General features: G+C 51.8%; 1 protein-coding gene across 1 annotated transcript in view; it reads right to left on the minus strand.

The window, feature by feature from the left end:
- Nucleotides 1-26628, minus strand: part of TAF4 (TATA-box binding protein associated factor 4) — a 66123-nt gene that overhangs the window by 24535 nt on the left and 14960 nt on the right. The window contains exons 2-4 of the mRNA XM_036900562.2: nucleotides 4586-4752; nucleotides 3157-3276; nucleotides 559-654 (exon numbers count right to left, since the gene is read on the minus strand). Of these exons, the coding sequence (XP_036756457.2) occupies nucleotides 559-654; nucleotides 3157-3276; nucleotides 4586-4752 (383 nt within the window). The remainder of the gene's footprint in view (nucleotides 1-558; nucleotides 655-3156; nucleotides 3277-4585; nucleotides 4753-26628) is intronic.

Here is a 26628-nt window from a genome sequence, read left to right on the forward strand (position 1 = left end):
TCATAAATTGGTATCTACATAAATGTATAATAAAAGGAATTAAATTATGAAGATGAGGGAAAATACTTAGCAAAGAAACATGAAAAAAGTTAAGTCACACATGAAGCATGACCCCACTGGCTTAAAGATTCGCACATGTGATAAAGCTTCGATCAGGATGCATGGTGGACGGCACTGCTGCTCCGCACATGGCGGCATCTGTCCGGCTCACACTGTGCTGCTTCTGGGGCAAAGGCTGGACTTGCAGCACCGCCTGTTTCCAATGTGCCCCTGCCAGCCACCCCACACAGGCCGCCACCCTCAGACCCCCCCCACAGAGGCCACAGCAGAGCCCAATGCTATGGCATGTCTGCAGCCAGAGCTGCCCATGCCAGCCAGAGCTCTGGGGCCAGGAAGGACACACCAGACCCAAACGGCCCCCAGGGGCTTGGGAGGAAAGGGAGGCGACAGCCTGCAGGCAGATGCTGGCCAGGGCGCCTCATGGCATGCTTTCTGACCACGGTGTGGTAGCCTGGGCTGCCCGGAAATGTCCTGGGGGCAAGGCAGGGCGGCACTCACCGTGGCCGCTGTGGAGGTGGTGGCCCCTGGGACCGTTCGCTGAGGTGTCGCCGTCCCGAGGGAGGTCTGGGCAGCACCACCCAGAACAAGCTGAGGCTACGAGAATCCAAAACACCAGGTAAAGAGAGGCTGTGTGAGGACGCCTTCATGCCCTGCCAAAGGAGATGAGGCTCCCTGCAGCAGGGTGCCCGATGGACAAGTGCGAGCTGATGGCCCGGGCACCTGAGGACGTGGTATTTTGCTCCTGCGGCATAAACTGAGAATAATGAAGCCAGTCGCTGGGAAAAAACCTGGTTGTCAGAGTCAATCTTAAAGGTCACATGGTGGCATGGTGGCCAGTATACTACCTTTTAGTGACCCAGAGCTGGTCATTCTCAGAAATGAAACAGGACAGAGGAACGACAACTAAAGGCCTTGTCGTCTGATTCGCACAGGAGGCCAGTGATATGGGAGGCCGGGCTTCCTGGTCAGGCCTCCCGTGGGGGCGGCTTCCCTGGCCCCCACCTCCAGCCAGACCAGTCTCTTTGCTCTCCAAAAGTGAGTCTTATCATGAAAAGGGGAGTTCAGAGCAGATTTGGGAAATCAATGGTGGTCAGTGTTGGGTGGCTACTTTGCTAAACAAGCATATTTAAGAACAGAACAGCCAGGACTCAAACAACAACACCTCAGGCACCTCTGGCCTTGGGACAGTCCTGAGATTTCTTGTCTGCACCTACAATCACAGCACAAATCTGGCTTTTTTAATGAGAACTTTTCCAATTTCTAGACCTAGCCTTCAACATCTTTTCTCCAATTTTTTAGACATTAGTTTCTTTCAACTTCTGAAAGCAAAGGGCAGTCTGAGCATGATTTATGCTGGCGTGGAGCTGCCAGATCAGGTGCGGCATGGTACCTGGGTGTGCGGGCATATAGCCACCACAGGCACCACGCTCCCGGAGCCTTGGGGTCCCAAAGCAGCCCCAGGCTGTGGGCATAGGAGCTGGAGGGGGTGCTGGCTTTTCCCTTGTATCCTGTGTGTTCTTTCACTTATAACGTTAGCACATATCCCTCTGTAACTAGAAGACTTTAGCTAGGACACTTCAAAGGACAGAAACAGAACTAGGCAGCTGCTCTGGCAGCGAGGGGCAGGGGGCTGCTTCTGGGCCCCGAGTCGCTCAAGATCCTCCTCCTCTGGGAGCTTCCTTTACACCAAAATTTGCTCCTTACCTTTACTTCACTGGCCCAATGAATGCAGATTCCACCTTGATGGTACTCAGAGTGCCACCTATTTGGATAAGTTTACCTTACACTAAATTTGATGCAAAAACTGACTATGAGCTTTACTACCCTCCCAGGAAATCACCTTTCACTATAACTGAAGTTCGGCCGCACCAACCAGACTGAACCTAAGGACACGCCCATGCCCAGTGCCGCCCCTGCCAGGGACAGGCTGCTGCCGTCCCCACTTGCTCGGGGCTGAACTGATCCTCCAGCTGTTCTACACAGCATCACCCACTGCAGACGCCTAAAGGTGGATGAAGATGAGGAAGACAGGAAGAGCCCAGGGACTCCACCCACCAACCATCACATCCACCTCTCAGCCTGGGTTTCTGCATTCAAAAAATGGGAACAGCACATACCAGCCACGCCACTACAGTGGGAAATCACCCATAAATTAGCATTGCATTGAAGCACAGTTCTGGCACACAGCAGATGCCTAATAAAAAGTGGCCAATGCTATAAAGCCTGCATTTATGAGGGACACTCAAACCCCTTAAGGACAGAACAGCTTTGAACCACTTGCTTGCAGGGGCACCAGCTGGCTGCCTGAAGCAGGCTGCTTCCCTGATGAGGTGCATCTCCTCCCCCATAATAAAGGGGCTCACCTACCTGGTGCATGGCCTCTCCTTGGCTTTATAGACCAGGGAGGCTGAGCTCTCAGGAGAACTGAAACCCCCCAAGCAGGGTCAGCACCTGTCCAGAACACACTGCACTCCCTCCCCTAGCTTGGAACACTACTGACAAAACACACAGACACCCAGCAGGGCAGATGGGGGATATTTCTGGAACTCTGCTTGGTCACTGCAAAGGACACAGGCTGCAGGGAGACAGTGCAGCCTCATGGCCAGAGCACAGGTCGGAGGTCATGCTGGCGGAGACCAGGAGCAAGTTCCAGGACCTCCCCCACCTCACTTGCCAATGCCTCATCAGGAGCAGGTGTCAGCAGCAATGCGGAAATTAATGCACATGCACAGGAAGCATGGCGTCCAGGGCCTGGTTCCCAAACAAGAGCTACTCTCAGTGCCAGTGTGTTCACGGTCAGGTGGGACCACACACACTGTGAGCACACAGGTGTTCTGTGCTTCAGGAATATCTTACAATCAAACACTTACAAGGTATATTTTTAATTACCCTTCTTCACACAGTGGGAAGCCTTTAAGGTGCTGCTGTTGTTGAACTGTGTGGCTTTAAAGAAAAGGAACCCTCACCTATCCTGTGCTGGTGATCAGAGGAAAAACACTTTCTTCTGAAGGGCCTTCCTGCCAAAATTCAACTCAGCATCCCACATCCAGACTGGCAAGGCCCGCCCCCTGCACCAGGGGTGCCACACCGCCTCACCTGTATGCCGGGCGAGCGCTGTGCTGCCGTGGCAGGCTGCACCGTCGTCTGGGCCTGAGACACTTGCTTAATTATGGTCGTTGGGGTCACCTGCCGTGCAATAATAGGGGTCCCAGGTGCCTGAAACATAAGTAAGAGTCATCTAAAAGGAGCAACAAGTGAACTAACTCCCCACCACACATCTCACCCAAAAACCAGTCCTTCAGCCCAGAACTAGTACCATCAAGTGTGCCCGTCTACAGGTTTATTCACAATTTTCAGGGAAGCCACCCTAACTTTTCTTACACAAGTCAAGGCATATGACTCAATCTTCAACATGGTGACACAGTGTCACTAGGCTTCCCTGACAAAGTCCACCAAGCACAGCCTTAAGAGAACGCATGCATCTGGGACCCAGCCCTTGTGTGGAGTTCTTGGGATCTTGTTCACAAGCACTAAAAAAGCGACAAAGCAAGAGGACACACATGTCCCTTCAGTGTAAAGACTGGCTGCAGCGCTCCAGAAGAGAAGGTAAAGGAGAAGGGGCCCAGGTGGCCCCTGGCACATCTGGGTTAAGCCCAGAAGGAAAGAGGGCTCCAGGGCTGAGCAGCAGCAGCCGGCACAGGTGCCGACAGCCAGGGAAAGGCCGGGGGCCGCAGTGCCTCACAGGGCACCTCACCCCACAGGGCGTGCAGACCCTGAACACACCTTTCCACCTGTTTCACACACTCAGTAAAGGGGCCCTTGCTGAGTCTCCCAGCACACCCATGCCCTCTGTCCACAGCAGGGGCACCACCTTCCAAGGGAACGTGGCTGACATCACAGGAGAAAGAGGAGTTTCCAAGATCCTTCTAGTCTCCACTCTAGTTACTGCCCACCCAGCCAGCTCCGAACAGCAGTCCAGCCCTGGGCAGATGCCTCAGAGACGGTGAGACAGGCAATGTGGGGCTGTGCCCAAGTGAAGCCATGGTAGGACCAGAAACACCAGAGGCAGTGGGAGGGGCACATCCTGGCATTTGGCTTTAGCATCAGAACCCATCCTCCAGCCACAATCTCAAGGCAGGGCGGTAACCACTTAAGGTTTAAGTATTTGTGACAGGGCGGGGAGTGGGCAGGGGCACTACTTCACAAATCCTGGTAAAGTTCTTATGTGTCTCCCCGGGTATCACAGCTAATGCTCGGGGTTTCCTCTAGTCACCTGTCCTTAGCTCTCCACATGTCCTCAGTCATCCTATCAGCCCTAGAGGTACATGCAGGGAGAATCACCCCTGTGCAGAAAGGGGAACTTGAGGCACTGGACGCTGAAGTCACGGGAGAGAAGGGAAGGGGCCAGGACGGGGTCCAGGCAACTGACCCAGAGTTTTCACTGCCTGCTCACAGCAGGGCAGTCCTTGGCACCACAGCAGGTGGAGGGCACAGCACCACCCCTCAGCCCTCACAGGCTACTCACCTGCACGGTGGAGATCTGGACAGGAGGGGCACTTGTGGGGGTGGCAGGGCGGGGGGCCATGGTGGTCTGAGGCTGGGTCTGGACGTGGGCCTGGGCCTGCATCTGGGCCAAGGCCTGCTGAGGGATCATCAGCAGCTGCCCGTTCTCACTCCGCACAAGGACCATCCCTGGGGGGAGAAGAGAGCTGGCGTCAGGAATGCGCCCCCTCCCAGGGAGCCAAGGAGGCGGGACCCCACCAGAGGGGCCTGGGAATGCTGAGAAGAAAGGAGAGTGTAAACACACAGAGCCACTGACCTCTAAACACACCTGCCCGTAAAGATGGCACACAGGGTGAAAACCTGTATGGTTTCTTCATGGAATTCAACTAGCAATTGAGTCTTGCTTTTATAAACAAGCCAAAAGCAAAGCTTCTGCCACACTGTCTGCCCCACAGCCACCCACGTTGGCCCACAGGGAGGGCCACGCACGCACTTTTCAGTTGAGCCCCTGGGCCACACACTCTGGGCCTGGCCACATTCACAAGGCAGCAGGTGCCACAGCTAGAGCCTCAGACCCGAGCACTGACCTGGAGCACAGCACTCCACCCCTGCCCCAGGTCCTGTCTCTGGGGGTGGGCAGCAGGGCCTCTGCATCCCACCTCTCCTGTCCACATGGGCTGGCAGGGGGGCCTAAGACACAGCACCGTGCGGCCCGCACGCCCGGCTCCGTGAAGCCCAGGCCAAGCCCGCCTCCTGCACATGACTGCCGCCATGCCCCAAGGCCTGGCTTGGGGCGGGGGCAGTGCTACATCCACAGGGACTGGGACACCCACAGCAGAGACACAGAGATGGGACCTCGCACACTTCATGGCGCTTGAGCTGGGTCACTGGAAGGCACTCTTTCATAGGGTTCAGCATGACTTTTAGGCCTCAAAAACCAACAACCAATTAGGTGCCATAGATTCCATTAGAAACAGCAACACGCCTGTCTGCCTTACAACTCACTTCCCCTCCTGGCTGCGGAGGAAGACCCGACACCGGCTCCCCTCTCCTCGCCAAGGCCCAGGGGCCCAGTGCCTTGGAAAAGGAAAGCGGACAGGGGGCAAGGCTGGAGCCACCCGGAGCCTCCCTGCCCGCCGCCCCACAGCCGCTCCCTCATGCACTGGTAAAGTTCCCCAGAGGGAAAAGGCAGCGTCAGCTCCCTGCCCACTGGAGTCGGGGGCTGCGCGGCCTTTGTCCCAGAGGAGCCTTTGGAGTGGCGGGTCCTCAACACGACACCAGCAAATACCAGGCCTCTCCCTGGTTTCACAGCCACAGTTCTTGATCCAAAAGAACCACATTTATGCCCATTAAGAGAGTGTCCCTCCAAAACATCCCTTTGAAAGTAAATACTGAAATTTTTTTAAAAAGACAGTATCAGAAACCTAGCTGGAGCACTCTGCTAAAATCTCCAAGACCCAGGAACTTGTTAACACATTGCAGGGAAAGGCCTAGAAGGTTCCCCACTGAAGCTGAGGCTACTGTCCCATCTAACAGGTGCACAAGGCTCAGGAAAGGCTGGCAGACCAGGAGCCAGCTCTGGTCAGTGGGCCACACGCCTCCAGAGTTGGGTGTGAGCCAGCAGGGAGACTGCACAGCCACCCCCAGGCGCACGCAGGTGCTGGGGACCCCAAAAGAAGAACATGGTCAACACTGGGGTCATCCTCTTACCCTGACCCTTCCCCTCATCACACGGGCCCACCCACCCATCCACAACCCCTGCTCCTTCCTCCTGAGAACTCTAGGAAGCCAATATCAATGCTGGCTGAAGAGCCCATGATGGCCAGGCAACAAGGTCCTAGGGCTCACACCCAAGTCCATTCTTTTGTTAATATGGCAGCTGACATACATACCTCAATGATCAGATGCTTTTTTACTTAAAAACTTGTATCTACGGAAATTTAAAGGAATATTTAAATAATAAATATTCACGCAACAGCAATACGTTTAAAATAGTGATGAAGAAAAGTGGTGTTTTGGACACTGTCCACTGGGCAATGTGGCCACGGTCGGAACAGAAGTTGCAGAAGGAAGCAAAGCCCTGCCAGGAAGTGACCACGTGGCCTACACAGGTGACCAAACCTCTCTGAGGCACTAAAGTGTCTCTGGGTGCATATACAACAGATAAGCGAGGAGCAGCAGGCGCCTGGGTCTGAAGGCCACGAGGGCGGCTTGAAAACCAACTGCTCAGCCACAGCACCCTGCACGCCAACGGGGCAGCCTCAGCAGCACCCCGCAGGTGCATGGGGCGGGAGGTGTTGGGACCCTTGCCTGTCAGTTTCCCAGGTTACAGGGACTACGTCACCAACTGACAAAAACGAGAGTGAGACACACGTGAGGGCCGAGCAGGAATGGAGCCACACACCGCATGTCCACAGTTACCGCAGCTCGGGGTCTCATTAACCATGGTTGGACAGAAAAACGGCTGTGCAGTATCTGTTCACACCAAGAAACACAACTCTGTCTCAAAATGTAACTTAAATTAATTTTAGATGACAGGTCCTAAGAAGTACCCCTGCATCCACAGGCAGCATCCAGTCTGGGGACACGTCCGCTCCCTCCCTCGCTGCCACTCACCATCCCCTCCTGTGCTTGCAGGGCTCAGGGCAGGGCTCCCCAGGCACGGCCCCCTCGCCACCCAACAGTGGGGATCGAGAGGCTGTGGTGCCAGAAGAAGCCACCTGGTGCACCTCAGCAACGCGCCTGGGACCCATGGCAGGCTGGTTTCAGTGCTGATTGAAGGAGGGCTGCACACAGTGAGTCATCCTCACCTGACGCTTAAATCAGGGAGGAGATGTCAGACTTGACTCAATAAGGACACTTTCATTTCAAAAACCCCTTCAGACTCACTGTCCAGTCAAAAAGGTCAACTCCCACAGGCACTAAGCAGTAAGTTCAGAGGCACAGACTGGACCTCTGTGCCTCCTGATGGAGCCACCCCAGCCTGCCACCCCTACAGCCTGCAACTGGCACCAGCACCCCAGCACTTCTCTAAGGCAGATGAACCCCCGTCCTGCCCCAAGCACGAGTCCAAGACAGACTCAAATGTTCTCACCCAGTGTTAGTTTTCCTGATCCCTTTTATGTCAACATTTTTTGCTGTATTTTCAACCAAAATGTAGGTCAGCCAAAGCTGCACTACAAACTGAACAGGCATTTCTGGACTCGCCTGGGAACCTCCCCTCAGCAAACACTGCTTTGGGAGCCCTGGCAGGCGGCAGACCCCCACACACACCTCCCTTCCCGCTCAGCTCAGAGGCCCCGCCTGCGCCTGGGGATGACAATGGGGAATGGCAGCTCAGGTCACAGGGACCAGACCTCTGCCCTCACCTCCTTGAGGGTCCCCAGGGCTGCCACCCATCAGACTGTGTCGCAAGTCCACAAAGACAGTGGCACAAAAGGCAAAGCCCTCAACAATTAAACATGTGCAAAACCCCGATGTGGATGCTAAGAAGCCAGAATCAGGGTAGGAGAAGAGACACACGCAGACGCACAGCTGGGGACTTCATTTCTGAGTGCCATATACTGCACGTTGTTTCCTAACTGCATGAAGAGCTTGGCAGGCTTTGAGGAGGACTGCCCCCGGGTGCACAGGCAGGGACCTGTTGCCCACCCCAAGCCGCAGCTGTGAAAGGAGGGGCAGCCTGGATGGGGGGCGCACGCCCGGGACCCGAGATCCATGGGAACGGCCACAGCAGTCCCCCTGCACACCAGGGCTCCCCTCCAGCAGGTTCCCACCAGACGGGGCCCCCCAGCTACTCCAAAGGCGACAGACTCTGCAAGGTGCCAAGGTGCACGTGCATACTGATAAAGCCAACTTCAACTATGGCTTAAGTGTTCCTTTTATGACTCTGTCTTTAAAGTTGCCAAAAAAAAAAACCAAAAAACAAAATACAAAAAAGTACTTAAACGTGCAGAGCTGAGACCCCAGAAAAGCTGGGGGGGCAGGGTCAATTGAGGGAGGGCTCTGGGCACCACACTCAACCTCACAAGATCTGAGCACAGAGGGGACAGTGCACACCCGAAGCAAGTGTGCCCCCACTGAGGTGCTGCCCACATGGACTCACGCATGACTCACAGGGGGGCCCCAGCCCGACTGGCCCTACAGATGCCCTCCTTTCAGAGGAGTTGGTCCGGGTCACAGCCCGCTTCAGGAACACTCCTCTTGACTCCTGACCAGGAACCATACGATTCTGTTGTTTCTGGGAAGTTCTCCCTCCTGACCCCTTTAGTGCCACCAGTGGTGGAAATGCTGTCGCTCTAGCTCCAGGAGCATGGACGTGACTGCACTTCTGAAATGCAGTGCAAATGAAGCTTCCCACCCAATTCAGGGCCCTGCATGTGCAGCACCCAGCACCGAGAACTTTCACTCACCCTAGCACCTGGAGAACTGCAGCGCGCCGCTGAGACCCGGAGCACATGAGTGAGTGAAGAGGTCTCGCATCTCAGCAGACGGCCGGGAGCTCAGTATCATCAAGATGCTGACTCTCCCCACACTGATGTGCAGATGTAATGCGATCCACCAAAATCCCAGAAGCATTTTGTGCAGAGATGGACAAGCTAATTCTAAAATTTGCATAGAAATGCAAAGGTCCTAGAGAAACCATGAAGGACAACAAAGCTGGGGGACTGGCACTGCCCATCCCCAAACATACTAGGAAGTGGCCACCAGGCAGTGCATCCCCGGCATACAGCGGCACACCGATCCACGGGACAGAGCAGAGCCCAGAAACAATCTCTGTGCCCCCAGGCTACTGATCTGGGGCAAAGACAGTTCAGCAGACAAAGGAAGACTTATCAACACACAAGGAACGGGCGGCAGCCCCACGGACTCGGATCCACACCTCACGCTGTGCACACTGTCAGCTCAAACTGGGTCCTGGGTCTGAAACCCTAAAACTCCCAGAAGAAACCACAGGAAAAAATTTTTGTGACCGTCGGTTGGGCAAAAATATTCTAACTACAACGGAAACACAATCCATGAAATAACAAACTGACAAACAGAACTTCATCAAAATTAAAAACTTCTGCTCTTCAAAGACACTAAAAGAATGAAAAACAAGCCACAGGATGAGATATGGTCTTCGTAAGCTATGTGTCTATTAAAGGGTTTGCATCAGAACATACACAGAATTCCCAAAACTCAGTAACAAGAAAATAACCTAAAACAAAAAAAATGGGCAACAGATATGAACTGACACTTCACCAGACACACAGATGGCAAATAAACACATGGAAAGATGCTCGTCATCTTCAGTCACCAGGGCAGTGCGGACGACGGCCACGAGGCCATCTCACTATGCACCCACTCAGCGGCCGAAAGGAAAAAGCTGACCAGCCCAGGAGCCGGGAGGGCGAGCAGGGGCCGGACTTCCCTGCACTGAGGCTGGAAACGTTCCCGCGGTTTCTTGAAAAGCCCAACATGCTCCTATGATCCAGCCCATCCATGCCTGGGCACTTACCCGAGGCAAGAGCAGGAATGTGCCCTCACAACTGATAGGCGAGTGATTCGAGCGGCTTCCTGGGTCCAAGCCCAGAATGGGCAACAGCCCACGAGCACGTCAGAGGTGAACGGACAGCTCCTGAGGTGGCCCTCACAGACAGCCAGGGATGCGCCGCAGAGCCACAGCACAGATGAGTCCCCATCCTGGTGGGCCAGTCTTCCGGGAACCCTGCTGCCCAAAAGCTTTGGCAGGCTTCCCAGTTCTTGGGACAAGGTGATGCCCCCTCTCACCCCTGCGCCCAGCAGGGCAGCTGCCAGCTCTCTCTGCAGTCTCAGCTGGCAGGCTAGCCGTGGACCCCTGTCTGCCACCAGCCCAGGCCTACAGCATCCTGCTCCCCGCCAGGCCCTCGTCCCCCACAGCTCAAGCCCCACACCCTCGGAAGACGCCTCCAGACCTCTGGTGTTTGCCAGCTGCAACCTCACAATCGTTCTAGGGCTCCCCTCTCAGGACAAGCTTGCTGGGGGCAGCACTACACCTCCCAGGAGGACTCACACATTGCCTGAGGAAGGAATCCGAGAACCGTTTGGAGAGCCTGCGAAGTGCCAGGGGGTGTGCCCTGTGCCCACCCAGGCCGGCATTCCCTGTGTGTACTCCATTTCTCCCCTCAGACCCCAGAACCCTTACTACCGGACCGCATCTCACTTGTGACTGTGTCTTCAGAGCAGGATAAGATGTTTGGCCAATAAACTTCACACGCAGGCTTACTGAGAAAGCACTGGCTTTGTCTTTGCCAGCATTGCATCACGGCTCCACTAAGCACCACTTGCCGCCCCCTGCCCACACCTCCCACCGGGATGGCCATGTGCTCCCAACACAGTCAGCGTCCATCACATGCTCAGGCGGGAGCTCCTGCACACGGCGCTCTGGGAGCTCAGGCGGGAGCCCCACACTCAGCATGCTGGGAGCCAGTGGGCAGGCCTCGGAGCCTTTGTCACTGCCGCTGCTCCAAGTGCAGACCCCTCCCCACAGCGTGCAGTGCCCTGTGCTCAGCTCCTGCGGCAGGGGCTCCCTGAAGCACTGGGCAGAGCCCTGGACCCGAGGCCTGGGCTCCCAGGATGCCCCGGCTGCAGCCACCCGCACCTGCTAGGCAGACAGCACCCAGAGCCCACGCACGGGCAGAGCCCTGGGGTCCTGACTGCCGGCCCCTGTGTTGCCAGAGCTGCTTGCAGCCCAGTACACCCCCTGAGGACTTTCTCCTTAAATTCTCTTTAAGTACAAGTTAACTTCAAATAATTAATATGCCTTGGTAAAATTAAGAAATTATTAATATGTGAATGTATTTACATATAAGATACAATTTACTTGTGCTTGCATGTGTGTATTTCTGTAAGGCCAGCTTATGCTGGAGGCAGAGCTCTGGATGTCCACCCACAGACATCCTTCCCCACGGCATCCAGGCCATGAGCCACCCAGGCCACCCAGGTGACCCAGCTTTGCCTAATGGCTCCACTGGTATGTAACAAAGGCATAGGTGGTCACTGTAAACACCAATGCCACGTGAGCTGCAGAGCAGACCTGCTCTGACAAAGCTACCAGGACAGGTGTGAGCCTGAGGGGAGTACATGGGTGCTCACTGCAACTGTCTGTTCTATAAGTTTGGGATTTTTCAAAGTAAGAACGGGAGGTGGAATTGCTTTGCTATCTAGCGGCAAAAACCTAGCTGAAACGAGCTTGGTTCAAGGCACTCTTCTGTGACACCACCGTTCTGTGGCTCACTTGTGCCCCAGCTCCGTGGGGGCGGCCTGGAGTCCCCTCCCCCTGGGACACTGGGGGCCACCCCTGACGCTCTGCTAGCACCTCAGTAGGCGTCAGCACAGCCTTCTTAACGGAAAAGCACCCCAATTAATCAATGGCATAACTGTCTTTTTATCTGATGTTCAAAGAAGAGAAAATAATTGCAAACCACACAGCTCAGGCCAGCTACAAACAAGTCCAAGTGAGGTGAGGGCAAACTGCCAAGGAAAATAGTAAGTGGCCAGTGTTAACGCGGCTGATGCAAATATAAAGTTTAGTTTTTCCGTGCTATCAATACTTGCAAATGCTAAAGATTAGAAAAAACATCTGAAATGTTTGATAAAAACAAAAACTAAAAAGCCCTACGGCACACAGATTCTTCCTCTGGCCTTTAGGTCAGGTCACCCAGCCCGTACCTGGCCAACTGTCCCCCACACAAACACCAGGTCAGGGGTCAAAGCAGAGAATGGCCTGACTCAGTGAGGACCCTACACATTACTTTTAGATCTCCTCACTTCATGTAGCAACTTTCCAAGTCTTCTGAAACTTAGCACAGTAACGGTTTAAAGTATCGTGTCTCCTAGAACTAAGTGCTGTGTTTAAGAGCCTCACTAATGTATACATGCACACATGCAGGCACACACCCAGCAAAGCTGTAACCCACAGGGTGGGCTGGCAAACGAGATGAGGATTAGCAGGAAGGGGAGGTCTTTCTGTGCATCAAACATTTCCACTGCCACACAGGTTGAAATTTTGTAATGAACATGTTTAGAGTACAATTTCTGAAAACGAAGTTTTGCCCCAAAACTTGACTAAGTTGTCAGTAACCACAACTGTTTCATCTACTTTAAAAATTGGCAAAAAAAATGTGTCAAGTCTTTCTCAAAAGCAACCCAGAGGACCGAACAGCAAAGACGCTCAGCCTTGGTAGCCGGCAAAGATTAAAAGATGACAACCCTCACCTCCCAGACAAGCATAAATTTCGCTTAGCTCCTACCACCCAGCAGTGGTACAGCCAAGGTGCCGGCGCCCACCTCGGGAGAATCACTATGCATGCTCCCTGCCCCAGTGACTGCCACCTGTGGGGTGGACACTGGCCAGCAGGGCAAGTGGGGCCAACCTACCACATCATACCACAGACATCACACACCATCAGAAAGAGCACAGGCTACCTGTGTGCCGGCGGGGCCAATGTCCTCGATGTCAGTGTGAAAGGACCACTGCAGAAGAACACACGACCCACACGTGGAAGCCACATGCATGTGTTCAGCTCAGCATGTGGTTCAGGGTGCCCGTCAGGGCGTCTGTGTCTCAGAAGAAGCAGTGCAATTACAGTCCTTTAAATCAGCATTAGAGTCACTCTGTCACTTAAATGAAGCCACAAAAAGAAAAATAGCTTTAACAAGTGCTGGGATGACAGGATGCCAGGAAGGTCATGGTCCACAGACCCCGTGGCCCTCTAAACCCTCGTGAGGCAGCCACCTCTGCCTCCTCCCCACGGCCCTCCACCAGGGGCGCCGTCTCCTGGCCTGAGGCTGCAGGCCCCCGTGCCCAGGCCACCCCCATCCCGTGGCTATCTCGCCCAGACCCTTCAGCAGAGGTGCTCCTGCATGGACACCTGCCCGCCCCCAGCCCCAGACACTCTGTTCTGCCTCAAATGTCTTGTGGCAGCCAGGGCCTGGCACTTAACAGATGCCACGAGTCAGGTCTAGGTGGCCCTGCTCTTAAGTGTAGGGCTCCGTGGCACTAAGTGCCAGCATACTTCTCACTGCTTTTCTGAAGGTCAGGGAAAACACCATCCCTGGAAAAGCAGCAGCTGGCTCCCCGGCAAGAGGGCACGACAAAGGACACAACAGAGGACACGAGGGAGGGCGTGAGGGAGGGCGTGACGGGGGACACTGTCTCGCACGCGGCGTCGGCAGCTTACTTAGCAGTGCCCATGGTTTCGGCCATGCGCACTTCGCCTCATGCCCTGTCCCTGTCTGCAAGCGTACAGCACGAGGAAGTGACCTCTGTGCCCTCTGGCAGCCCTCGGCGGAGCACCTCTGCTGAACATGCCTCAGGGCCTGCTACCACTTCTGCCTCCGCTGATGTCTTCAGCTTTAATCTGCCAACACCGTTTCTCATTTTCTCACATCTTCAAAACCCCTGAAATCCACGGGCTTCAGAGGCTTCCTGTGTCCTTTTCCCCCTGACCAAGGTGGCCCAGCGTGAGGTTTGGGGCATCCAAATCCACACCCTCCCAGCACCAGAGTCGGGGCCCAGGGTCTTCAAATCAGGCAGGGCGGCCTTCCCAGGAGGACAGAGCACCCACGGGCTGGGCCTGGGGGGAGCTCCGTGCAGCCTTCCTGAGCTCTCAGGATTGAGCTCTTGTGCTTATGCCTGAAATCCTAACAAACAGCCTCTGCACTACCAGAGAACCTTTCTCTGCGCACAATGTCTGCGCGTGCCCTTCATTTATAGACCCTGCACTCCGCTCAGGTGATGCTCTGGTGCTCCCTTCGCCCTGACCGGCAGAAGCCAAGCTTTTCCCCAGTCTGAGCCCCACAGGAGGTGAACAGAGCCCGGGTGGACACCTCCCCACACGGCCCCAGTTTCACCTTTACTCCTCCCTTTGCCTGCCTGTCTTTCTCTTCTTGCACTGGGCATTTCTGTCATTCACCGTATTTCTTTCTAGAATAAGATTATGTGTAAACAAACAGAAGAGTAAACAAGCCAACACTCCCACAAAAGCTCGGGGAGGTGCCGGAGACAAGAGCTTAGCAGCAGCCTCTCCCCAGAGAGCTGGGCTCACGAGCCCCGCGAGCAGCTGGAAACGGGACGGGAGGCTCTGCATGAGCACCAAGGCACAGGGTGGCCTGCAGAACATCCTGGGCCTTTTCAAGGCCAACAAGCAAAGAGAAAAGCACCCCCCCGCCCTGCCCCAAGCCACCCGCAGTGGCCGACTGCTCGGCAGCTCCCACTTCCTCAGGTGGCCGGCAGTGTCCCCTCCGACCTGAAACCCGCTCTGCCCAGGCAGACCAGCACCTCACCATCTCTCATATGTTCAGCTGGCTAGCGATCAGCACCCAGTCAGAGGCAGAGAGAGGGGCTGCTCTGACCATGTCCAAGCAGGAACGAGTGGCTCACTGCCCCAGGGAGAGCCGGCCCGTGCTGAGGAGGGAGGTGGCTCCAGAGGCAGGTTGGGGGTGAACGTCTCACCCCAGAGCAGTCTGCTCGTTTTGAAAAAGTTTTCACATGCGTAACTGCACGATTTCAAGGGAATAGAGGTCAGACGACATGGACTACACTCCTCTGAACGTAGAACGTGCCTTAGCTCTCCAGGACAATCTGACGATCTCATCATCAGCATACCCCTGTAAGAGGCAAAGCCAGGGACTCCGAGCAACAGATTGCACTCGGCCTCCCTTCAGCCAGCCTGCAGATTCTCACCCGAGGACCTGCCACGTGCCAGACACCAACAAAACCAGAAACACACACTGGCACCGAGCGTCCTGCAGAAGCGTCTGACATGGTGGGGGAGGCAGGCACAGACCAATAGCACACCATGTCCAATCAACACTGCAACCGATCAATATGATCAATCAACACTACAAAGGAGAGCATGAAACCAGGGGGCCCACTGGCCTCATCTGAGGGCTGGACTGGTGCCCCAAAGGACTGGTGCCCCAAAGGAAGCGGCTCAGAAATGCCTCAGGAGGCGGGAGGGGGCTCAGCTGTTGAAAGGGTGAGGGAGGACGGGCCGCGTTCCAACAAGGAGTAGTGGGCACCAGGCAGGGTGGGCACAGGCCAGCCAGGGCATTTAGAAAGAGGACGCTGGGGGCTCTCAGCTCTCCTGGAAGGACAGGGGTGTGGCAGGAAGAACCAGGGGACAACAGGGAGAGGGAAGGTGAGCTGGGTTTTAGATAATGTGAAGGTGAACCCCACAGCTGGCAGGTAAAAGCTTTTGATAAACTCAACATCCACTCATGACTAAAAAATAACCAGTCCCCACCAAATAAAGCAAACCACTTCAGAAATTTGGGAGTGGGAAGGAACTTCCTTAACTTGATGAATCCACAGCTGTTCTCTCCAATGGTAAGTCCTAGAAGTACCTCCTTTGATACCAGGAACAAGTCAAGGATGCCAGTCATCCCCCCTCTACGCACACCATCCAAAGATCCCAGCAAGCCCATAAAACCACAGGAGAGGTGAGAGAGGGGAGCGTAAGGACTGAATGAGTAACACTGTCTGTCATTATGCACAGAGTAGGATTCTCTACATATAACACACCAAAAATTCTGCACATTTTTAAATGAAAGTTTGATAAGAGTGCTAGACATAAGATCAACAGCCAAAACTCAACTGCAGTTCAACACAGTATCAACAAAGAATTAGAAAATGCAATTTAAAAAAAAACTACTATTTACAACAACAGCAATGAACTCAGTGTCCCAGAATGACTCTAACAAAATATGTGCAAGACATGTATGGAAAAAATATATATGGGACTTGACTGAAAGATACCACAGAAGATCTAACAGAGTGACATACATACTCGTGGAATAAACTGACTATAGTATAAATAGCAGTTGTCCCCAAATGACTTGACAGGACAATAGAGTTCCAATTAAAATAACCTACAGGGATATTCATGGGCCTCAAAGAGTTGATTCTAAAATTTATAAGCAAGATCAGAATTCCCAGAGCAGCACAGACAATTCTCACAAAGAACCAGGTGGGATGCTGGCCCCAGCAGATACCAGGAGTCAGCAGAAAGCTATACTGTTTAAAGAACAAGATGGTACTGATGAAAAGACAAACCAAAGTCAAACTACTGAGAGCTCAGAAACAGATTCCTATGTAACATCAAACCTGAAATATTAAAGACAGGACATACCGATGTGTGAGGTAAGGATAAAATATTCGAGTAAACAGTGTCGGGACAACTCTGTCCAAATGGCAGAAAATGAAAACAGAATGCTAACGTGTCATACACAAAGTCCAACTCCAAGAAAATTAAAGACATAAAAATGGAAGCAAATACTGAAATTTTAGAAGAAAATACAGGAGAATATCCCAATGACCTTGGGGTTAGAAAGAACTTAAACATGACTCAAAAAGGTGTCTGCCATAAAGGAAAAGACAAGTCCAACTAAAATCAAGAACTCCCATTTATCACAAGATACCATTAAGAAAATGAAAAGACCAGTCATAAAGTGGAAGAGGAGAATGGTCACATACATGACACTTAAAGAATCATAATCAGAATACAGAGAGAATCCCTACAAATTAATGAGACAATTAAAAAAAAAACTGGTAAAAAGACAGACATTTCACGGAAGGACACCCATAAACAGCAGTAAGCTTACAAAATGACGCAACTTCCTCAATATTAAAGGAAAAGGAAAAGGAAATGAAAACTAAAACAATACTGTGATAGCATTTCACACCCACTAGTTTTAAAGAATTGAAAACCTGACCATACCAAGTCCTGTTAGGGATGTAAAACAACAACAGAAAGTCTAGTAGGCAGGTAAACTGCTGCAAGCACTATTACTCACATACCATAGCCCTCCTAAACTCGCACAAATTTTAGCAAATCAAATGCAACACTACACAAAAAGACTATACCATGAACTACACCATAAACAAGTGGGGTTAATCCTAGGAAACCAATTTAACATTCAAAACTAAATCAATGTAGCTCACAATATTCACAGACTGGAAAAGAAAAACCACATGAGCATCTCAATACATGAAGAAAGGCGCTGACAAAATTAAACATCCATTCATAACAAAAATTCTCACCGAACTAGGAATAGAAGGAAATTCCTCAACTTAATAAAAGGCATCTATAAAAATCCTATAGCTAGTATCATACCTGTAGTGGAAAAAGACTAAATGCAATCTCCCCAAGATCAGAAACAAGGCAAAAAATGTCCCTTCTCATTGCTTCTATTCAACATTACACTGGAGGTTCTAGCCTGTGCAATATGTCAAAAACAAGAAGCAAAAACTATACACATCAGGAAGGAGAAACTTAAACCTCTCTTTATTGCAGACAATAGGGTGTCTCTTGTAAAATTCCTAAGAAATCTACAAAATCACTGCAAGAACTAATAGATGAGTTAAGCAAGGTCACAGGATATAAGGTCAATACTTAAAAAGTGACTATTTCCAAACACTATTAACAAATAATTGAAAAATCATAATTTTTTAAAATACCATTTACATGACATAAAAATATGAATATTTAGGAATATTTTAAACAAAATGTTAAGGATCTAAACTCTGAAAACTATAAAGCAATGCTGACAAAAATTTTGAAAGACCTAAATAAATTGAAAGGTGTACCACGTTCATGGATGAGAACAGTCGATATTGTTAAAATGTCATTTACCATAAATCTGATTTACAGATTCAACACAATCCCAGGCGAGGTATCAGAAGACTCTTTTTGCATAACTGGACAAACTGATTCTAAAACCTTTATGGAAATACAAAGGACAATAGCACCAAACATTTTTTGAAAAAAAAAATAGAGCAGTTAGAGGATTCATACATACTACCTAAGTTCAAGACTTACAAGGGAGCACAGTGATCAAGCGATGTTCTGCTGTTTAAGGATGGACGTGTGCACTGATGGACAGAATACAGTCCAAAACAAAGTCCACACATACGTGGTCAACTGATTTTCAATAAAAGTGGCAGAATAATTCAATAAAGAAAGGAAGATCTTTTCAACAGATGGGGCTGGAACATTTCGATATCCTATGGGGAAAAAAGCAAATTTTAAACCCCTACCTTACAACTATCCCAAAATTAATTCAATTGGATGAATAAAAGCTAAAACCATAAAATTTCTAGAAGGAAACACAGGAGAAAATTATTGTGCCCTGGGTTAGGAAAACATTTATTTGATGAGACACATGAATTCTGGAAGAAAAGGATGAACTGGACACACGAAAATTGAAAACTTTCTCTTTGAAACAGACTCTTAGGTATATGAAAAGGCAAACAGACCACGAAAAATGCTTATGGAACAATTCCACCTAATAAAGGACTTGCATCTAGAATACTTTTTTAAAACTGTTTAACAAAATCAATAAGAAAATGAACAACCTAATTAAAAAGCACAGGCACAGATTTGAATAGACACTTCACAAAAAACATGCAAATGAAAAATAAACACATGAAAAGATAGTCATCTTTAGTCATTAGGGAAATGCAAATGAAAAACACAATGTGACAGCATTACACAACCAGGAAAATGGCTAAAATTAAAAAGAATGACCATGTTAACTTTCTGCAAGGACCTGAAACAATCATCACATACTGCTGGAAGGAATGCCAAATAGAACAGCCACGTGGGACAAGAGCTCAGCAGTTTAAAAAGTTATTCACTTACCATGATTTATGTGTTTGTTAAAACTCACAGACTATATACACTAAAAAGGGTAAAATTTTACAATATGTAATCTATGCCTCAATAAACAGGACTAAGAAATAATCACAATGGCTGCCACTGCACACGCACTAGGTGGGTTTGGAAAAGCCCAACTTCTAAGAAGCCACGTGCTGGCTGGCACCGCCACAAGGCAGCAGGAGCTCTCCTGCACTGCTGGACGAGCACTAAATGCACACAAGCACTGAGGAAAACAGTCTGGCAGTTTCTAACGAGCCTGAATATACACTTTCCATATGACTCAGCAATTCCACTCCTAATATTTACCCAGAGAAACAACATCAGAAAGTATGTGCACACATGTTCACAGAACCATCATTCATCACAGCAAAGACGGGACACCACCCTGCTGCCCGTCCACTGGTGACTGGATCACTATACTGTGCATCCAAAAGTGCGATGCTGCTCAGCATAAAAAAGCCCTTCACTGATACATGCAGCAACATGGATGAATTCAAGCAACACAGTGAAGACAGCAAGCCTGAGAGTCATAACTGGTATGAAATGCTAGAAGGGCAAAACAACACGCAGTGGCAATAGGCACAGTAATGTCTGCCTGTGGGAGCACAGAGAGGGAGCCACTGGCAAGGGGCAGGAGAGGCCTCTGGGGGTTCACGGAAGCACAGAATGTTCCTGCCTTAATCGCGATGAGTAGACAGTATTTTGAGAAGTGAATACACTTCTCAAAAGTCAATCAAAATATGTATGTTTTGTTTGTATGTAAAGCATGTGCCCACCCAAAAAAATGTTTTACGTGTGCTGGACTGAATTTAAAGGTGAGCCCCTCAAACCCTGAGGCACCATGTACTTGGTTTTCACATCAGCCCTGGAAGCTGAGTGCCCAGCTCCCAGTCCCCAGTGCACGGCGGCCTGCACGCCAAGTGCCCAGGCCCCTCCTCCTCAAAGACAGGCCACGGGCATCCCCAGCCCAACGGCCCCTGGCCCAGTGGGCTTATACAAGGGACTACGTGCTTTTCACCATGTCGTTTTGAACCATTCTCTTCCAAAAGTATTTTTTAAGTTTTAGTGCTTGAATTATGCAGGAAGGTGTCACCATTAAAAGTAATTTCTTCTCTGAGTGTACTAGATATAAAATTTGAAGTTTTCAATTCAAATAAAATGCCACCAGAAGATGATCTCCTGGTTATATCATTAAGAAAAAAGTGAACATACAAATCAGCATGCACACCACCTTTGGTGTAAGAGGGGGTGGGCCTATCTGTATGTACATGCTTACTTTTACAAAAAGAAACACTGAACAAATGGCCTGGAAACTAATATAAATTAAATTTTTTAAATGATCTCTAGAGGAGGGGAGGAGAAAGGGGCTAGAGATGACAGTGCCCAGGACAGTAGGCTTGTGCACCAGGGAAAGGCTTCACAAAGCATGCAAGACAAAAATTAAAAGGAGAAATAGAGACTAGAGCTGAAAACAAAGTAAAACAGAACCGGCCTGTATGTCAAATCAGCGACATGAGGCACAGAGAGGAGAGTGGCTGGAGAGGGCCCTGAGCACACCTTAGGCTTTAGTTTTATTGTGGTAATTTTGCAACTATTTTTAAGTGTATGATAGGACAAGCCAAGTAAATAAATTATGTTTGTTATCAGGATCCAAGATTTTTTGTGCAAGAGCTACAATGTAATTTCAAAGAATTTAAGGGAAACCAGCTATGTTAGCAATTGGAATCAAATACCACTGGGCTTACTGACTGAGGTGTCTGTTCCTCACCACACTCCCCACACCCCCACCCCTGGCCCAGCCCTGGGTTTCTCCAGAGTCCGGCTTCCTCTGAAGCCCATTCCCAGGCTCCCTGCAGGCATGGGTCAGGACAAGCCCAGTGGGGGAGTTGGGGGGGCATGCCCCCAGTGCCAGGCCCCCATGGCCTCCAGCACACCAAGGCTGGCGGGGAGGAAGGAGATCACCACCAGAAACCTGAATTGTTGACTCGCATTATGACACACAAAAACTAACCCAGGTGCAGTGAAGGTGAAGAGGAAGAGGACAGAAGACACATGCAGACCAAGACAGGGTACACTTGGGCAAGTGCAGACACCCCAGGCAGGAGACAGGGGCCAACGACGACCCTCCACCGTCATGCCCACCCATCACACTCAGACCCCCACCTCTCTCCCCATTGGCTGCTCCCAGAACACAGGCTTGGCCTACTGTCTGGGACATCCTGTCAGCCCTCCTGGGCTCACTGTCCGGCTCCTCTTTGGAGGCCTCCCTGACACCCCATTTACAAAGCACTTCATTCCACTCCACGCTTCGCCCTGTCTTACTCTGTGGGACAGGTCAGGCTGGGCATCCAGTCCGTGCTGCGTGTGGTGTGAGCTCTGCACAACGGGATCGTCTGCCCGATGGCACATCACACAACAGTGCACAGACGCAGAGGCACTGCAGGACGAATGAACGAACATGACTCAGTCGCCCTCCACAAGCATCACCTCTACCAAAGGACTGCTAAGGACCTGGAAATGTTAGCAATCAGGGAACCATGTGTCGGAGGTCATTAGAATGACCTCTTGATGATGAGAATACAGATTATTCTTCATTCCTTCCCTGTATTTTTCTGTCTTTATTAAGTTTTCTATGATGAACATGTACGGTAGTGGTCCCCACTCAGCCACAGGGTCTCTGTCCACAGTTCTGGTTACCTGTGGCACCTACATCCAGAAGCAGGTGCTCCTCCGCCTGCTGAATCTTCAGAAGGGCCACAGCAGCTGGCGCTGCGTCAGCGCCTGCGTCTCTCACCTCGGGTCACCCCCGCACCAGGCCCTTTATCATCTACATCACAAGGAGTTGAGGGCAGGGCAGTGAGGTATGTAGGGAGAGACCACGTTCACGGAACTGTTACGACAGCACGTCACTATAATGGTCCTACTTCATCATTAGTCACTGTTGTGAATCCCTCACTGTGCCTGACTTTTAATTAATCTTTATCACAGGTGTGTATATAGGAATAAACATAGTATGTATAGGGTTCACTACTATCCATAGTTTCAGGCACCCACTAAGGGTCTTGGAAAGCAGCCCCCACAGATAAGGGGGGGACGATTGTACTTACTTGCAAGGAAAGTAATTATTTAAAAATTAGGCATTATTTTATTTGATGGTAAGCAGACTACATAAGCCATACCTTGTAAGGGCCACCACTGAACTGAGCCACAGGCCCAGCAGAAACTCAAGAGATCAGCAGGGTTAAGGCCACAGCAGCCTCTGAAGGGCACCCAACTTTCTCCAAAAAAGACCAGACACAAGCCTCCACTTGAAGAAAACCAGGGTGGAATGGATTCAGGTGGCATCTAGTGTCCCTGACACATACTGCTCACAAGGCCCTGGGGCCACAGCAGTGACCCTTCTCACCCACACAACTACTCAATTTATCCCCCACCAAGACCTCCAAGTGCTCTATTTTAAAAATAAGATTAAGTAGCCAGTATGTGAGAGGCAATTAATGCAGTCATCTCAGGTAAGCCCCTAAAAGCCAGTCCCAGCTTCTCCGCCTACCGCGCCCTTGTCCTGGGAGTTGACGACACTGAAAACACAAACTACGACTCTAACTACAGCCAACTACCGTTGCTACTCCTGAAACATTACGCAACAGGAAGGCACGGAGAAAAAGAGGCACACTGAACTTTTTTTGTACAGCCTTACTGAATACAGTTTACAAAGAATAAAATCCATCCATTTTAAGTGTACAATCCGATGAGTTTGGGCAAATGTACATAGTTGTGGAATCACTCCCCCAATCGAGATGTAAAACATTTCTACCAATTAAAAGACCCTGGCACCAGGCATGGTCACCCCAGGAGCAGGCCCCTCCTGCTGCTGGCGCTTGGCTCTGGCCGGAATCCCACACAGCCAGAGCCATGCAGGAGGCTCCTTGCACTGGCACAGGTATCAGTCCACACCTCTGTAGCTGCGCACAGACCGCCAGGTGGACGGAGCACGTGGCGTGTACCACTCCCCCGGGCAGGCAGTTAGGTCAGTTCCGACGTGGGCTACCACGAGTCAGCTGCTGAGTGTGGACCTGCTGGGCACAGCTAGCATGTGATGCACTCGCCCCCCACCTGGCTGTCCCCGTTGGCACTCGCCCAGCAGTGACAGGACAACAGCCGGTCCTTCCCATTCTGGCCGTGCTAATGGAGGTGGAGGGGCTGGGGTAGCCACCGGCTCTCTGATGACTCAAGGCGTAGGCATGTCTTACAGGGCTGGCTGCCGCTGTTTTGCCTTCCTTCATGTCCACTCAAATCTTGTGCCCATTCTCGGCAGAGCCAATCCACGGAGCTGCGGGGCTCTTTCTGTGCTCCAACGGTTCTGCTGGCTGTCCACTCCACTCTAAGGCTGGCCTTTCATCTTCTCGACAACATCCGCCAACTAGCGAAAGTTCTCTGAATTCTAAAGGCCAACTCGTCCACCTTTTCCTCCATGGTTCATGCTACTTGTATCCTAGGAAATCTTTTTCTAACCTGAGGTCAAAGACCACCATCACCACTGTTCTTTCTATTTAGAATGGCGACCTCAATGCCACTGCAAGTGGGACACACTTTCACTTCTGGGGGCTCTGCAGCCAGTGTCTGCAGTCCCAAAGGGGAAAGGGGCTCTCATCTCCGCGGGAGGCCCCCCAGCAGTCTGTGCGACGACCCTGAAATGCACCCTCTGGAAGCAGCCTTTCCTCTGGAGACACACCAGTCTGATTCCGAGGCACAGAGAGCACAGCCTTCTCTCGGAGCTGATGGACACCCACCAGCTCCCTCCCAGGAGCACTAGGCTGCTCTCACCCAAGCCTACGAGATGACAGGAACAGGCCCATTCTGCTGGCCTTCCTGTGCTCCCCCTAAAACGCATGTCAAAGAGAAACTAGGTTCACGTGTGAGGCAGCGAAGACCCTACCCAACCCCAAGCAGGAGAGTATGCTCAGAGATGGGGTGGGCACAGCCTCACCGCAGAGACCCTGGCTTAAAGGCAGGACAGAAAATCTTGTCACAGGGACACGGGCCCAAGACGCTTAAATACTCAGCCCCCATCCTCTGCTGGAAACCCATCCGGCACCGAAGCACGGCCTGCTCTGGAGCCATGCGGGCTGTGCCATGAGAAACGTGGCTCTGGAGCTTGCTACAAGCATGCTGGGATATAAAGTGCTTTACCAAAGTCCAGTCACATGGGAGATGGTCAAGGGAGCCAGAGGCGCCATCAGCACCAGCACCAGACCCTCACCGAGCCCTCAAACACAGGGGCTGCCTGAGTAACAAGCACCTCCAGGACCCTGTTCCCTGGGGGCCCATGTCAGCAGCGGCCCCAGACCCTTCTCCTCCCACAAATGCCCCCCATAAGCCACCCAGCATGCACTTCCCTCCTCACCACCAACCGTGTTTGGCTACCAAGCCCGCCTACTGTCCCATCACCAGGACACCTCGCATCAGGGAGGGCCGCTTTCTAACACAACTACCAAAAATCACCCTGAGGTCCCTTGAGCCCCCAGGACTGGGGCTAAGCTAGTTCCCTCCAGCAGTGACACGGCTGCTCCCACCCAGCACCCGAACCCATTGGCGCTTGGCCACCTGAACCCCAGACCAAAGAGGGGGGCTTGCCTTGGAGAGTCTGGTGTACCAAAAATGACTTTCTACAAACACTGGACTCCCGCTCGGGGACTGGGAACAGCAAGTCTACCCCAGCACTGCACCCCCGGCACACACCTGCCAGTCCTGCCACCTGCCCCTGCTGGCTGGGACAGCTGGGACTCCGAGGGCTGAAAGGACCTACCCACCTGGTCAGGCATGGTACCTGGCTCTCGCAGGAGGAGCCCCACCAGCAAGGGGCACCCCCTGGGCCTCCTCCTGAGCCAGTGACAGACAGAACCCTGAGTGGACTTTCCCCACCTCCGACCTCCCAGCACCCGCCCCCTCCTGCCTGCCAGGCACCCCAACCCAAGCGGCCAGCACCCCCTGCACTGGCAGAGCCCACCTGCTCCCAGCAACAGGTGCAGCAATTTCAGCTCGCGCGCCTGCCTCACCTATGCCACCCAGCTGCCCTGTCACAGCTGCTGCTTCTCCAGACACAGCAGGGCTCATGCCTGCCCAGCCAGGCCACCATCACAACAGCCCAGAGGCCGGGGAGGGGCCAGGAGGCGGACCTGGGGTCTCTTACAGCAAGAGGACCTGCCCAGAGCACCTCGCCCACCAAGCCTCAGTTCCCACTCAGCAGAGGGCAGAGCACAGGAGACGACACTTAGACACAACACCAAAGGTGTGTAAGAGAGAAAACTAATAAACTGAATTTCATTACAATTAAAGACGTCTGCTCTACAAAAGACTGTCAAGACAATTAGCAGAAGACAGGCCTCACTCAGACTGCAAGAAAATATTTGCACACACACATCTCATAAAGGACCATTATCCAAAATACACAGAGTTCCCAAAACCCAACAACAAGAAAGTAAACAACCTGATTTAAAATGGGCCAAAGATTTTAACAGACACCTCACCAGAGAAGACATACAGGTGACAAACGAGCAGGTGGAAAACACGCTCCACGTCCTGTCACCAGGGAAACGCAAAGCAAACAGCAGGGACACACTGCACACTATCAGCCTGGCCAAAATCCGGGACCCTGACGACACCACATGCGGGCGAGGACGTGGGGCTGTGGGAGCTCTCACCCGGGCTGGGCCAGTGCAAGAGGCGCGGCCACGCTGGAAGGCATGTCGGCGGTTTCTTACAAAACTGACAGCCTCTCACCGTACGATCCAGCAAACACACCCCTTGGTTTTTACCCAAAGGAGCTGCAAACTTATACCCACACAAAAACCTGCACATGGACATTTACAGCGGCTTTACTCATAATCGACCAAACTTGGAAACAACCTAGATGTCCCCAGCAGGTGATGGATAAATGGACTGCTCCGCCCAGACGGTGGGGCATTATTCAGGGCTGAAAAGAAACGAGCCGTCAGGCCAGGAAGAGACGTGGAGGAAGCTTACGCGCACACCACTGGGTGAAGGAAGCCCACCTGGGGAGCCACGCACTGCAATGCCAGCCCCACGACACCCGGGAACGGCCCAGACACACCAGCAGTGGAGGCATCAGTCGCTGCCGGGGATTCAGAGAGCCGGGGATGGATGAGAAGGCAGAGCACAGAGGACTGTCAGGACAGTAAGAGCACTCTGCATGGCTCTGTGGTGGTGGACACTGTCATTATACGTCTGTCCACACCCTGGAATGCACACCGACAAGAGTGACCCTAATGAGAACTGTGGCTCTGGATGAGAAGCCACATCCATGTAGATTCATCAGTGGTAACAAACACACCACCTGGCGGGGATGCTGATAATGAGGGAG

This window comes from Manis pentadactyla, chromosome 5, assembly GCF_030020395.1.
Source record: "Manis pentadactyla isolate mManPen7 chromosome 5, mManPen7.hap1, whole genome shotgun sequence".
NCBI classification, from domain to species: Eukaryota; Metazoa; Chordata; class Mammalia; order Pholidota; family Manidae; genus Manis; species Manis pentadactyla.